The 15,039-nt window shown below is 38.7% G+C and overlaps 1 protein-coding gene across 2 annotated transcripts in view; it reads left to right on the top strand.

Annotated features, from left to right (window-relative positions):
- Positions 1-14,055, top strand: part of LOC116074695 (sulfotransferase 1C1) — a 53,254-nt gene extending 39,199 nt beyond the window's left edge. Inside the window, exons 4-8 of one of the 2 annotated variants that reach the window (XM_031347431.1) lie at positions 1,671-1,768; positions 9,968-10,094; positions 11,623-11,717; positions 13,091-13,271; positions 13,488-14,055. In XM_031347431.1, the coding sequence (XP_031203291.1) occupies positions 1,671-1,768; positions 9,968-10,094; positions 11,623-11,717; positions 13,091-13,271; positions 13,488-13,600 (614 nt within the window). In that variant the 3' untranslated portion in view covers positions 13,601-14,055. The remainder of the gene's footprint in view (positions 1-1,670; positions 1,769-9,967; positions 10,095-11,622; positions 11,718-13,090; positions 13,272-13,487) is intronic. The other variant, XM_031347432.1, reaches the window with a different exon arrangement.
- The last annotated feature ends 984 nt before the right edge of the window (positions 14,056-15,039 follow it).

The following is a 15,039-nucleotide window of genomic DNA, read 5'->3' as shown; positions in this document are numbered from 1 at the left end:
TTTCTGATTTCTAGGTCAGAGAATCAGGTTTCTTAAACTGTTCAGTAGAAACATGAAAGATATTTTTCTTAATAATTCTCAAATTCCTTCAAAGGTAATTCTGCTTACTTTAAAATGCAGTACAATTAAAGTAACTTGTTCCATATATGTGGTCTCATATCTTCCTAATAACATAACTCATCGTGCTTAGACCTTTAACTTGCCATAAAATATCTCTAAAGCTAAATTAATATTTTTTTCATGAATAAAGTGAATATTTTATATTGAAAAAAAACTAATCTAGGACGTCTAGAACAATAAACTGAACCTTGGCATCTAACATCAAAATTGAGTGACCCAGTATCACGCCATCCCACACCAAAGGCTCGATAATCCAATTTGCACAGTGAACAGAGAGTTTCCTTGGAGAAGTGGACTCCACATTGTGATTCTCATGCTCTGAAAACTAATTTAAAGTTTTATAATTTGTATTCCAAGGGAGATTGAGAACATCTGTGAGGCTCAGATTCTCTACAACTGCCTGTAAATGGAAAAGATTAATGGGGACACAGAAATACCAAAGACACACAAGGGATGGAGACAATGAAAATGATCCAAAAGAGGATACACATTGGTGGCCGCCAAGACAAACCAGATCCTGAGGATTTGCAGTACTCTCCTGGCTAGAACCTGGACTCTGGAATTCTTACATTCTTCCCAGATTTTACCATGAGTCCCTTCATGATTGGCATCTAAAACATACCAGAAACCCAAAACCTTGGTTTACCTTACTTACAGGGGTCCCAAATACAGGTGCACACATGGACAAGTTGGTGGAGGTGAGAGTACTCAATTCCTGAGGCTGAGGAACACTTTTTCAATGGCTTCCCTATTACCAACAGCTCTTACTCTTACATAAAAGGCACCCACCTAAGGGATCAGGGATCTTTTCCTCGGGCATTTTTGTGGGACCTCAAAATGTTATATGGTTTGAAGGGGAAAAAAAAAAAAACATCTGAAAGGCCTGAATAAGTCAAATTAAATGGAGCCTTTATTTATGATCAGTGGGTTTGTTCCATAGACAGAAGCAGCCACAACCTCTAAACTTGTTCAAGATTTCAATAGGAAAATCTTCAATTGAAACATATACAGAATGGCAGCTGTGGGCATACACAACAAGAAAGCATTGTTTACAGAATGGAGAGAGAGCAGTTTAGGACTCAGGAATTTCTCATAGCCTTGAGGTCAGGAACACATATAAGAATTTATGACTGGTCCAGAGACTAATTAACCCCATATAGTTTTAGTACTTAAAGTATCCTTAGGAATATTTTCATAGGATGGCATAATTATAGTTCAGAGTCCACAGCAAAGTAAATAAAAAGTTCCAGTGACTACCCCTTCCTGAGTTCATCTTCAGAATTCTGACATGGAATCTAAGTTTAGGTAAAGGGAAAGAGGTATGTATAACTAAGTAGTCCTTTTTAAGGTGTAGTTCCATCCATCACTGTGGAGTATCCTCTAGAATGAACTGGAAATCCACCCTCAAGACAGAGGAAGACATAGTTCTTACATATGGAATACTGTAGAGTCAATCGTTTGGTCAATACAGTTTCTAGTGTTTAATACAGCATTGGATCCACATAGCTAGGGAGAAAGATCAGGCTAAAGAAAGTTGTCTTACCTCCTAGGTCTGGATCTGGCTAACAAAATGCCTTCACCTAGAACTCTGAAGACTCATCTGCCTGTTCAGATGCTTCCACCTTCCTTCTGGAAAGAAAACTCAAAGGTAAGACCAGCCTAATTGTATTCATTAAAACAGAAACAACCAGTGAAAACTATAGGGTACATGGTGGCATTACCCCAGAGTCCAAGTTCTCATTTTCCACCCACCTTCCCTTCAAAATATTATTGTTGGGTACCATTGGAAGTTTTCTTGCAAAGTTCTGATCACCTGCCCACTAACCTGTGTTAAATAAGAGAATTCATTATATAAAGTATAATGTATACTTTATACATTATATACAAAGTATAACAAAGTATGGGTTTCTTGCTTTAATTGGAACCTCTATGATGTGAGGACCAAAAAGGACTTAAATGAGAGAGCCATCTATCTGGAGAAACCTGTATGGGTAAAGTAAAACATGACAGTGAGAATTCTGAAAACACAGGCCACAGTGCAGGCCTACGCAATATTCAAAAATCTGTTAAGAGTTCTCCTAAAGCCAACTATCCAAGAGCCTTACCTGCCTCTGGATTCCTGCTGTGCCAACTCTTTAGCCACAAATACTCCTTTTGAAAAATGTACGCCCTTGTTCAATACATGATAGTTTATTAAGACTTTAGCAGCTAAGGCCATCCTACAACCATAGACCAAATGACATTTTAATGGACACCAATGAAAATATGTCTACCTTGTAGGCAAAACTTGGTCCTCTTGTAATGGCAATTCTAATTTGATAATGTGTAGAAACTTGATTTACCCTTATAGTGACCTTATCTCATGAAGCTAGATCCAAGTATAATGTTTCTGTTTCCTCTATTTGATTTCTTTTGACACTTCTTAATTGTAATCCTATACAAGTGTAGACACAGATTCTTACTAAACTCAAACCTCCCTGATATTTTTTGTCTCTGAACATGCCAACAAACAGATAAAGAATGAAGGGTTTGATAGCCATTCCATCAACAAGTCTTGAAATAAATAAAAAGTTTATTTGAAGAATTATCATCACTACCACAGCAAACAGACAGCATGACAGGGGATCTGACAAGAAGTCAAGCCTATGAGGTAGAGTCCCTCGTTATAGGCCAGAATGATTCATTCAGTTGGGCTATCTGATTCCTAAGTATCTCAGGGGTAGAAAGAATTCTGGGATAGGAATATGCAACTCCAAGAATACTGGAGAGAAAGGACACACTTAGTCAAGGTGTATTTATTGTTCTGAAGAAGAATTTTTACAGTGGTAACCCTCTGGTGGGCTGACCCTAACAACGTGAGCATATCAATTTCCTCAAGAAAATGAAAATTATGTCTTCCATTCTCCTGGAATTCAATTATGGATCTATTATGGGGTTAGAGATTCACATTATTTCCATAGGGGTTGTCTTCATTAGGGTTTCCATTGCTGTGAAGAGACACCATGAACAAGGCAATTCTTATAAAGACAAACATTTAACTGGGACTGGTTTACAGGCAGCAGAAGTGGGAGACTACCTTCTACACTAGGCACCAGCTTAAGCATAGGAGACCCGGCCACACCTACTCCAATAAGAACACACATCCTAATAGTACCAAGGCTAATGGGCTAAGTATTCAATCACATGAGTCTACGGGGACAAAACTTATTCAAACCACAAGTGGCTTGTCATTTGCTATATAGCAACTGGATGAATGAAGTTGATGCAATGATTATGGCCCGAATCAAAGGCAGCTCTGGATTCTCACAAATTCCCACAAATATATATACCTTCTTGTATTAAAGGTACATTGATGCTTGAGAACCAATAATCTCTCCAGAATTTCTGGGTATTCCATTCATGGTTATCATATGATAATGCTGACATAGGATTCTTAGCCTCATTAATGAAGAAGTTTAAGAATGGATTCAAATGCAACTCTAGGGCAACTTTGTTGGAATTTAAAAGAAAAACCTCAGGGGAGGCAAGCTGTAAATATTTTCAGCTGCCTGGAAGAAAAGAATGGAGAAGAGAAGGAGGAGGGGAAGTCATGATGTGTGAGTTAAATATGGAGGTTAGCTATGTAGTGGACAAGCAGACACTAGGCAGTGGCAGGGCAGCATTTGAGAAAGGATACAAAAGCCTAAAGTGACAGGTTATATCCACCAATGAAATAACCCAATTCATGACAAAATAAATATAAAGGCAAGTTAACTGGGGGTGCCTCTCAGTTGGGTTTACCAGTCCCCAGGAAGTTAGCATACAGACAGGGAGACAGAAGGGAGGAGAGAGGGAGAGAGAGAGAGAGAGAGAGAGAGAGAGAGAGAGAGAGAGAGAGAGAGAGAGAGAGAGAGATGAAGAGCCACTGGGTAAGAGGAAGCACAGGCCCTGAGCTGGAAAGTTCAGCATAGAGGGTAGGGCATGCCAGCCTTGTCCTGTGACAGGTAGGGACTAAGGGATTCGAAAAGCTGGAGGCCAAGTCTGCTTTGATATGTTAAATATGCACCTTAGCCATTGGTCCCAGGTCTGAATCCCAACATTCCAGGCTTTTTTTGATAATAAATGAATAAGAAGCAACACAATTGTCTATGACCACTTTCTGCTGACACCGGGGCATCCTTAGTGGAGGTCCAAAAGCTGTAATGTTGGCCACTTCCAGGAAGAGTGAAGCTAGTGTACAAGCTCTGCAGTACCTTCTGGGGCTAGGGATGTGAAAGCCCAGTTGAAGCAGTTTATAAGGCTATATATACCTAAGAGTAACCACTTCAGATATATGTATGTATATATGTATATATATATACATATATATATATATGTAGGTATGTATATGTATATGTATGTATGTATGTATGCATGTATGTATGCATGTATGTATGTATGCATGTATGTATGTATGTATGTATGTATATATACACATACACATACACATACACATTAGGGGAAGAAAATAAAACTAAGGAGTTTAGGGAGAAAACTTTTTTCTTGGGTGTACATTTCAAATTTTTAGACTGTGATCTTAGCAGTTGGGGTCAAGGGAGTCCCAAAGCAAAGGGCTGGATCCCACCTTCAGGAATAAGCAAGTGGGGAAAGAGGCTCTTGATTGACAGTACTTATTTGGAGTCCATTTGACCTGTGACAAGTGGATTTGAGTGAATTCCTTCAAGCTTATAAGGATCTTTTTAAGTTTAAAAAAAGAGATATGTTTTAGATATATTACTATTACCACTGGTTATAATCTGTGCTAAAGTCTATACTGTAGAAAAAAACAATAGACTCATGCTTTTGAGTCACACTAAAACTTTTAATAAAATGATTTGGGTGAAAAATATTGACACTCCATCCTCTCTCCCGAAAACTAGGTGTATATAATTCTAGCACAATAAGAAGCACTTTCTTATTACAGTTTATGGTTTTATCTCCTCCAACCTTCATAATTTGCATTTACCAACCTGAAAACACTTTCTTAGACCCTTACTTTCTTAGGTCCTCAACTTAAGCTTTCATATCCTTAGACCTAACAAATTTATACTTTTTCCTATCCAATTATTCACCAGGAGGCACAGGTAACCAGTTGATTACTGGGAGCACTCCCTGTAAGTTGAATTTCTTTAAATAAAAGAATTAATTGTAAGAAGATATTTCTTTCACTAGTCTAGTCTTCAAACCCATCAAAGACCTGAGAACAATAAATTTTTACCTGACATAGCAGGAGGTGCTGATAAAGCAGCTTCTGAGTTTGCTAAAAATTGCCAGCTACCTAGCCCTCAGATTCCTCTGTGATCACTAGGGCATCTTTCCTCAGCTGCCAGGCCCTTGGGAGACTTTTCTGTGAAGCAGGAACGTAGGAAGGCTAATCTTATCTAGGCAAAGTAAGGCAGTCAGTTTTCCAGTGCCCTGCCTGTTCACAGTTTCAACAGTGTTCTGGCAGCAGTCAAGGCAAAGTTCAGTGGCCAGCTTTGACCCATTTGAAACAAGCTTCAAGTGGAAGTTCTTCCATCCCCATCTTCTCATGGGAGATGATTAGCAGTACTGTCAGGAGCTGCCATGTCTATTATTAAAAGCTTCCTAGCAAACCTGTTAAATGCCATATTCTTTAGTCTCTGAAGTGGCTGAGGACCATCTGCCTATCTAAATAGACGAACTGCTTGTTTCTAGTTATCCATCCTAGACTTAAGCTTGAAGACATATATAGGAAGCTAAATAAGGCCATCCCTGTTACCTTTGAGTCTTCCCAATATCGAATTGAAGCTCTTCTAGTAACAAAATAAAAGTTTTAACCATAGATACAGTTTATAGATACTGGCAACTTTATTGCACCATTATATGCCACTCTAGTTTTCTATATGGATTAGTTTATCTAAACAGCTAAAGCATAAAAGATAAAGAACTTACAAAAATAACATTAGCAAAAATGGGGCTACAACATTTTAAGCCAGTGATTTTTAGCCTTTTTAATGTTGTAATCCTTTTTAAAATTTTTTCCAACCCATAACAGACATGGCTCCCAGCTATGTGACCGCCACTAGTCAAGATGGTGGTGAACTCATGGTTCCACATTCCTTTATTCCATAGTCAAGATGGCAGCCAGCCACACATTGTACATATCTTTCTCACTGCCAACTAGGGTATAGTCAAAATCTGTGGCAGGTGATTTAAAAGGACAGGGATGCTCCATCACCACAACTGTTGTTGGGACAGGAAAGAAGTGGGTGGAGAGACACAGGCAGCACCTGGAGCCTTGTGTGCAAAGGTACTCAATACTTGAAGGTGTTCTGCAGTGAAGGAGGGTGAAAGGGTATAAGAGCATTGTTTCAAAAATGTCTGGACTCCTGAAGTTTAGACTGAAGATGTCCATGCAATATCTGCAACAAACCTAATTTGGATAAATTTCACAGCAGGTATCAGTGATGTCCATTTTCTCAGCCTGTACCAGTAGGTACCAGAAAACCCAGTGTGCATTGTCCTGAACATAAGCCTGGGTAGTCTCAGGTCAACATCTTTTAAATCTGAAGACTCCCTTGGAACAAACACTGTCTTTGCTCTGGACTGGACAAGCTGTCCCTGGCAAGGCATCAGCTTGGCAAAGAGACCAATGTTTGGGTCCTGTTCCCAGAATCAATACCAAGTACTTAAAGGCAGCCTCTGGGAACTGATTACATATCAAGTCCAAAGTCGATCATATCAGGCCAAGAGAAAGATACATAAAGGAGTGGGCTCCCTGGCCTGCAGTGCTGGGAGTTAACTCCTCTGAGTCTCAACACCAGATGATAGGTTATTTCCACTCATGACATGAGTGAATTCAAGTCAAATTACAGTAATAATGTCAGGTTTATTGGGAGCAGCTCTCAGTTGGGTTCACCAGTCCCAATGTAAGAAGCCCAGGAAATTGCCATACACACAGGGAGTCAGAGGGAAGAGAGGAGAGTGAAAGCAAGAGAGAGAAGCCCAGCCTATAGTGGGCTGGAAAGTTCAACATAGTGGGTGGAGTATGCAAACCATGCCCTGTAACTAACTGGTAGGGACTGAGGGATGCTGGAAGAACCTGGAGGCCAGGTCCACTTTGATATGTTAAATTTACACCTCAGCCACTAGTCCCCAGTCTGAAACCCAAAATAAAGTACTAGAGAAAGCATCCTTGGGCTCTGATCAGAATCCAAAAGATAGACAGAAAAGGAAAAGAAAGAAGAGTTACTGCCTGATTCAGAAAGGCGGACAGACCCAGCATAATCTCATGGAAGATTTAAAATGACTGTGCTATGTGGCAGAAATTCTAGGAATGAAAAGTACGTTATCTCATTAAAGGGTTAGTTATTTTTACTGTCTCTTCAACAGGGCCAAAGTAAATCTTCTTCCTGAGAGATGGTCCTTTGACCAAGTGATTGGCCAGTCAAATTGGATTAACTGACTCTTCAGGGAGGAAACAATGACATGTTTCCCACCAGGGGTAGATTCTTTATGTAAGAAGGCAAAAGCTTTTCCTTAATGGGCTTTCAGTCCTGCTCTAACCATATTATTGACAACCTTGTAGATCCAATGTCAGAATAGACACAAACACCTATTTAATCATAACACTAACAACTTTTTTGTAAAATCAGTCTTATAAATACTGAAAGCTTCCTGGATGGCAGCCCCTTTCTTTATCCACTTAGAGGTGAATAAATAATTTCTGAGACCTTTGTCTAAACTTCTTATTTTATGATGGTATGGTAGGCTTAACAGTGGCTACCCAGTGCTCTCTGTATCCTAGTTAATATAATTTGGGAATGTTACTATTGCCAAATGTGCCTTGCTGATACGGTTAAGGATGTAGTGAACAACTTAAATTCTCTGGGCCTTCGATTTCACCATAGAGGTCTTTATAAAAGAGGCAAGAAGAAATAGAAGATGTAGCAACCAAAACAAGAAGAAAGAGTGATTTTAGGAAAGAGTCAGCAGCTAAGAAATGCAGGTGATTTTCAGTGCTAGAAATAATAAGGAAATGCACTGTTCTCTACAATTAAGAAAAGGAACAACCCTTGCTGATAGCTTTACTTTATCCAAATGAAACATGGCCTCCAGAACTCTAAGATAACATGTCTAATTGTTTTCAGCCACTACATGTATTTATGATAATTTGTTTACAAGATGAATTAAAAGCTAATATAGATTATCACACTCTTAAAAATTATATTTGACTTTAGATTCTATACTGTAAGCTCTCTTACATATATTTGTTCTGCCTAAGACTTCTTTTATTTCCAGTCTCTCAGTTCTTGAACAGGATACCTAACATAGGAATATTTTGCAAAATAGGGGCTAAAAATTAAATCTAGAAGCATTTGTTTGATATCCATGACTAGCTGTAATATAACGTACATATATTTATATGATATTGATAAGTGTAATACTTCACACTTTTTGGGTTCCTAAGTGATTTCATGAATATTGGATAGAAATCCAGTAGCAAGAAACAGTTATACAGGACTGACAATATTGGTGAAAACTCAATTGGAAAAGCTTAGTCAGGTAGTTCACCAGAAGACAAACGATTGAGGCACCACACAAAGATACTTAAGAAAACACTAGTTTTCTTATATCAGACAAGAAGCTTTATAGTACTCCTTAAGCAAAATGCCTAGCACAAGGTACTGATGAAGGAAGGAGAGGTTTATTTTGGTTCATTGTTTTGGAGGTTCAAAGTTAAGATGAGGCAGTGTTCTTGACTGACCCTTTAGTAAGAGTAACATATCATGGTAGAAATAAAAATTGAAGTGAATAGTTGAATCTCAAAGTAGAAATGAGAGACAGGGGAGAGTAAGAATGAGGAAGAGAACCACAATATCTTTGGACTGTATACTGCCAGTGTCCTAAGGATTCTACTTTAAGCCCTGTCTCTGAAATGTCCACAGTACCTCCTTGTTGCACTACCCTGGAAATGTCTGGTCATTTGGAGAATGCTACTTGTGTCAAACCATAACAGTTTCTTTCTCCCTCAACATTGCTGCAAACATGTACAGCAACAGGTGAGAATGGGAGCCAGGTGGCAAGGAATGGAAGGGCACAGACAGCAAGATAAGATAAGGGGTCACCTATCTTCTGTCAGATCATACTATTGTCTTCCTTACACAAGAGTGGCCTTGCCAAGGGGGACTTTACACTGCTGCAGAAGGTGAAAAGCAGGGGAGGCAAGTCATCAGTGAGATTGGTGTCTATCCGTAGAGAAGAGACCGCCTGGCTCACAGCCTTTGCTTCTCCCATATCCCAATGAGACTCTTGGCTAAGCAAAAGCTAGAAAGGATTTTCAAATGGTGAAATACACCACGTTGCATGGGCTGAACATTCTGTCCTCCAAATTCATTAATTGAAATTTTAATTACTAAGTTAATAGGATTAAGAGGTAGATCTTTAGTGATCATGTTATGAAAATGAGGCCTTTATAGATAGATATCTCTGAGGAAGTTGGACTTCCCAAGACAATTACACCTTAATCTTAGTTTCTCCAGCTTCCATAACTGTGATAAATTAATCTTTGTTAAAAGGCATCCAATCTGCAGCATCCTGTTACAGCAGTATAACTGAACTAAGTCACTATTGAAAAGGGAATATAATTAGTAATAATGTTAAGAATACAGTGATAGATCAGAATGGTTAATGAGCAAATTAGAAAAGGTGGCCATGTTGATCATAAAAACACATGCACACCCAGTTCCTTAATAAGTTGGCCTGTAATACAGAATGCTTTCAAAGAACACAGTGTCCATACTGAATAGTAATAATGTTTTGTCTTATTTCCTTTTTGCTTCCTATTTCTTTTGCTGGACAAACCTAGATTATCTATGTGGCCAGAAATGCCAAGGACTGCCTGGTATCTTACTACTATTTCTCAAAAATGAATAAAATGCTGCCTGATCCTGGTACCCTGGGAGAATACATTGAAACATTCAAAGCTGGAAAAGGTGTGTAAAATAAAATGGTGGCATCCTATTTCCTAAGCCATACAATGACAACAAACAAGATTTTCTGTAGACGTTTGCATTCCTCAAGGTCAATAATGGAAGATGATATACTCAGAATAGGTCATTTCTGAAGACTTTGGCAAAGAGACTATTGACAGTTGAGAGCAAAGTTAGAGAAAGTCAGCAAGGGCTAGTGAAGTTTTCTGGTGTTCCCTAACCCCTGATGCTACCAGAGGAACTTTTAATGGTACCTGAGCTTTTATAGTGCCAGTAGTCAACCACAGTGAGCCAAGAGGAAATACACCAAGGAAACAAGTCCAACATTCTCCTGTCTCCAAAAGCCTTTCAGTGCGTCTTTGAAAAATGTCCAGCCATAAGCTGAGTTCCACTTGCTGGGCATGTTTGGCAGAAACAGCAAAAGATAACCAGCATACTTCTTACCGCTTACTATCACAGAAAGCAAAGTTGTCCAGATACCAGGTAGTAAGACATTTCCCCAAGCTTATTTCAAAATCATACCATTAGAATGTTTTTAATATATATACATATATACATACATATAAAACATGGCATATATGCATATATTATATTGCATATATAATGTATTAATGTATAATATAGTATATACTATATTGCATATATAAAATAATGTATATTTAAACAATTATCACTATTGCTTAACATTAATATATGTTCATTGTGATGATGCAAGAAAAATAAAAGTTTTTAACTCAGTCATAATACAACCTACCACAGAAGAGAAAGTAGAATAATGGGAATTAAATACAAGGAATTCAGAATGTCTCTTATCATCTGACTCAACACTCTTACAAAAAGAAGCATCAGGGAGCCAGGGGCAATGACTGACTACAAGGAAACTCTCTTCAGGTCGCAGCAGAGGAGCTGTGCATAGATTCCAACAGTGAGAGTATTCATAAACCCTGTGAAAGCCCAAGGCATAGCAAATCCTAGCATCAAGAGAGGAGTTGGGCATAAAATTCTTCCCTTAACAAATGAGCTCCTGAAGATTGTTGCTTGCTGGAAGATAGCTGGGCAGCTTTCTCAGGACAGTTTAATCAAAGAACATATAGATATAAGTTCTGATAAGTTCTGATAAGTAGACCATGCTCCTGTGGAAGACAGCATATTCAAGAATATTTGAGGAGTATAAACTATCCTTGATGGGAATAAAAAGATAAAAAGTTGGGTGGGAGGAAAAGGGGGAATTCTTCTGGTAAGACTTGGGGAGAGGGCTGAAAAACTATCAAATATGTGTGTGTGTGTGTGTGTGTGTGTGTGTGTGTGTGTGTGTGTGTGTGTATTTGTGTATATGTATGTATGTCAGTGTTTCTGTTTCTGTCTATGAGTGTCTTTGTATGGATGTAAAACTGTCTTCTGCAAAAAAGAATTCTGTTCAGGATCTTTGTATTTTATTTGTATTTATTAACTGTTCTTTTTAATTTAACATAGCCATTCTCATTTAATATGTTTTAAGATAACAGTGACATATTCTTTCTTTCCTCCTCAGTGCTGTGGGGCTCCTGGTATGACCATGTAAAGGGATGGTGGAATGTGAAAGACCAACACCGTATTCTCTACCTCTTCTATGAAGACATGAAAGAGGTGATTGTAGTGTAATCTGGACTGTGTCATCCTCCATCCTCATTTACAAAAATCCCAGTGACATTCTGGGATATATGGGCTTGTCTACAGAAGATCCTTGAGGACATTCTCTGCTTCCATGATACTCCACAATTCAGTCTTCCCCTAGAAACTCTAGAAATCATTTTTTCCTAGAATTTATAACTACTTTTTCCCTATTTGTATTCATAGTTTTTATGGAACCTTTTTTCTTCAAAAAAACAGAACAAGTTTTATATTCAAATCAACTGACTAGATTCTGACACTTGTGACTCATGTTTCATTATCTAAGAGCTGGTTGTTGTCTATCTCACAAAATGTCTAGAAATTTATGCAGTCATAGTTGTAGAGTAGAAAGAGGGAGCTTCCTTGTCCCTCTTCCACACCACTGAAGTCCTTCATTAACTAAGTTCTAATCCATGTGAACACTGGCAGAATTAGACACATGCAGTGTGGTACTAAACTGACTGAATGAGTAAAATATAATACCTAAAATTAACCTGTAAGCCACACCTGCTCAGGAAAAAAAAAAAAAAACAACTTCCTGGAATGCTGGGAGTTGTAGCTTTTTGAAAATAACAAAGCCTCATGGGGAAAATACAGTGGCCTACAGGCTTGTCTTTATAAACTCCTGCAACACATGGCTCAGGGCCCTTATCTCTGGTAAACTCCAGGGAGTCAACCTAACCAGAGTCCATCTCCTAGTCAGTACTTAATATTTAATAAAGTTTGCTTAAAATTTGACCCAAAGTTTAAGTTGTTTTTTCTGGCAAATCTTAGGATTAACATAGAGCACAGATTTACTCTCACAATCCTGTGGATTGGTGTGCTTATGCTACAAATCCACCTTCTATACCCAAGCTAAGAAGTCCAGTGTGATTTAGCCCGAAGCTGTAGCTCCTTTCTTGCATCAGAATGAGGCAAACTGCAAGGGTTCATATCCCTGGGTCAACTTGATAACTCTCTTATTCATTCTCTTATTAGACTTCTCATAGCTCACAATCTCGTTTTGCTGGCAATTATAGCCACTATACCAAAGTTAATCACACAAACCAACAGAACCTCAACTTCATATGATCTTCACACAATCCGTGACACCCAGGAAATAGAATAGTTACCCTCCCAAGATTCCAAATCCTGTCTCTGGAGGCAGGAATCCCCTGATACAAGTGAATCTCCTAGACAGCAAGAGTAGAACCTGGAACACTCAGTGCCTTGCACTAAAATTACTTAAGATAAATTTCAATTGGTCCCTTGAAACATCCTTTTCCAAATATTGTTTGTTGATACTGATTAAACAGCATCTCTAATGGGAGACCAAAATTATTTCTTTTGTATAACTGTTCTACATACAGGACCCTAAAAGGGAAATTCAGAAGATAGTAAAATTCCTGGAAAAAGACATATCAGAGGAAGTTCTAAATAAAATCATCTATCACACATCCTTTGATGTAATGAAGCAGAACCCAATGGCCAACTATACCACTCTACCCTCTAGTATCATGGACCACTCTATATCTCCCTTCATGAGAAAAGGTAGGTGAGATTGATATTCTGAGATGTCAAATAAGTATCATGATCCTGCTTATATTTTCCATCAATATCCCATGCTACCTGACTTACTTTGCTAACAGGTGTAGTGTTGGAGAGAGATGGCTTGTATACCTGTCCATCTTGGTGCAGGTCATAGGGGTATGTAGGCACTCCTCACTCTGTGCCTGCAGCACTCCCTAAGAGTTTCCTTTGTTTCAGGGATGCCTGGAGACTGGAAGAACTACTTTACTGTGGCACAAAGTGAGGATTTTGATGAAGACTACCGGAAGAAGATGGCAGGGAGCACTATTACCTTCCGCACAGAAATCTGAGAGCAGTAGGGTAGAGGGAAGCCCTAGATTTCCTGACTATATGCTTTAACTGGCTGAGCCTCAATTCCTAAGATGTCACACAGTTATGTATGCCCTATGATACTATTTCATCAAAATGTAATCATACCTTCTACAGAATGATTTTCTTATGTGATTGTTCTTATTAATACCTACCACACAACTATACACTATACTACATTTAGGTAAAATAAATGGAATAGCTTCACTAGCCTACAGATGTCTTGTCTGACTGCAAAGCTCATGAATAGAAAGACACACAGGAAAACAGGATTCAACATAAGAAAATAAATGTGAAAAGCAAAGGGAATGAGAAATGAGCACTGGGCATAAACCGAAGGCTAGTTAATTTTCTTAACAATTGTCTTCATCTGTTCTCTGACATTTTAACAAAACACCTAATTTGTCTCCAAAGAATAAAAACTACTTGTTATGTACTGCTTTGAAGCCTGGATGACTAAAATCAAAGTTCTACACTGGCAAGCTCCTTATTGCACCCTCTCATGATGGAATATGGAAGGGACAAAGGGGCAGGAGAGGAGGTTAAGTTCATGATTTCATCAAGAACTGTGATAACTAACTCATTCACCTCCTGACTCCATTGCACTAATGACTCAGTTTCCAGTATATAATAAACATGCTATATATTAAAACTATAGCTGTTAGCCCATGAATAAGATTCCCCACTTCAAGATCCCTAGACCATAGAACAACAACAAGAAGTCAGGCATAAAAGCTGCCTTTTAAGTTGTCAAGGTTATCTAACAGATTCCTAAAACTTTCATCCTTGGTTACCTCCCTGAAGTAGAAAGTAATCCCTACTGTTGGTGACATCATCTACTTTGGACCATGCACACAACCCAGAAGATCTGAGTTGGATCCATCTTGAAAGCACACACCCTGAGTGATGTAGTGACTATCATTTTTCCTCCAGCAATGAAGGAATAATCTCTCCAATGGCTGAACAGATTGCTTCTACTGGCAAAGAATACCATTAGAATTTAAGTAGCCAATGTGTTTCCAGCCCCATCAGTCTTTCTACATTATCTCAGATTCAGTTTATAGTGTCCCTTCTGAGTTCATGTTTTCACTTTAACGGTGGACTCCCTATGAGGCTTGAAGTTCATTGTCATTGAGTCATTTGAACAAAGAAATTATGTGTTGAGTTTTCCACAATACGAATTCTTCCCTGTCCTCCCCAACGCCCCCCCCCCACTCAGTCTCCCTTGGACAAACATAGCTTTCAGGTAAATTTATAAATGAACCAATGAGAAAATTTCTCCTTAAGATGGTTTCTTTTGAACTGCTATCTGGAGAAGTAGAAACAATGCTACATGCACCCAAGGTAGACAGATGCCACGGACCGGGATTTCTCGCGGGGTCCCTGTTCCGCGGGACAAGGGATTCTGGCCAGGTGGGCA

Source organism: Mastomys coucha, unplaced genomic scaffold, assembly GCF_008632895.1.
Source record: "Mastomys coucha isolate ucsf_1 unplaced genomic scaffold, UCSF_Mcou_1 pScaffold3, whole genome shotgun sequence".
In the NCBI taxonomy this organism is placed as follows: Eukaryota; Metazoa; Chordata; class Mammalia; order Rodentia; family Muridae; genus Mastomys; species Mastomys coucha.
Note: the sequence above shows the minus strand (reverse complement) of the source record. Positions and strands in the feature narration are given on the sequence as shown.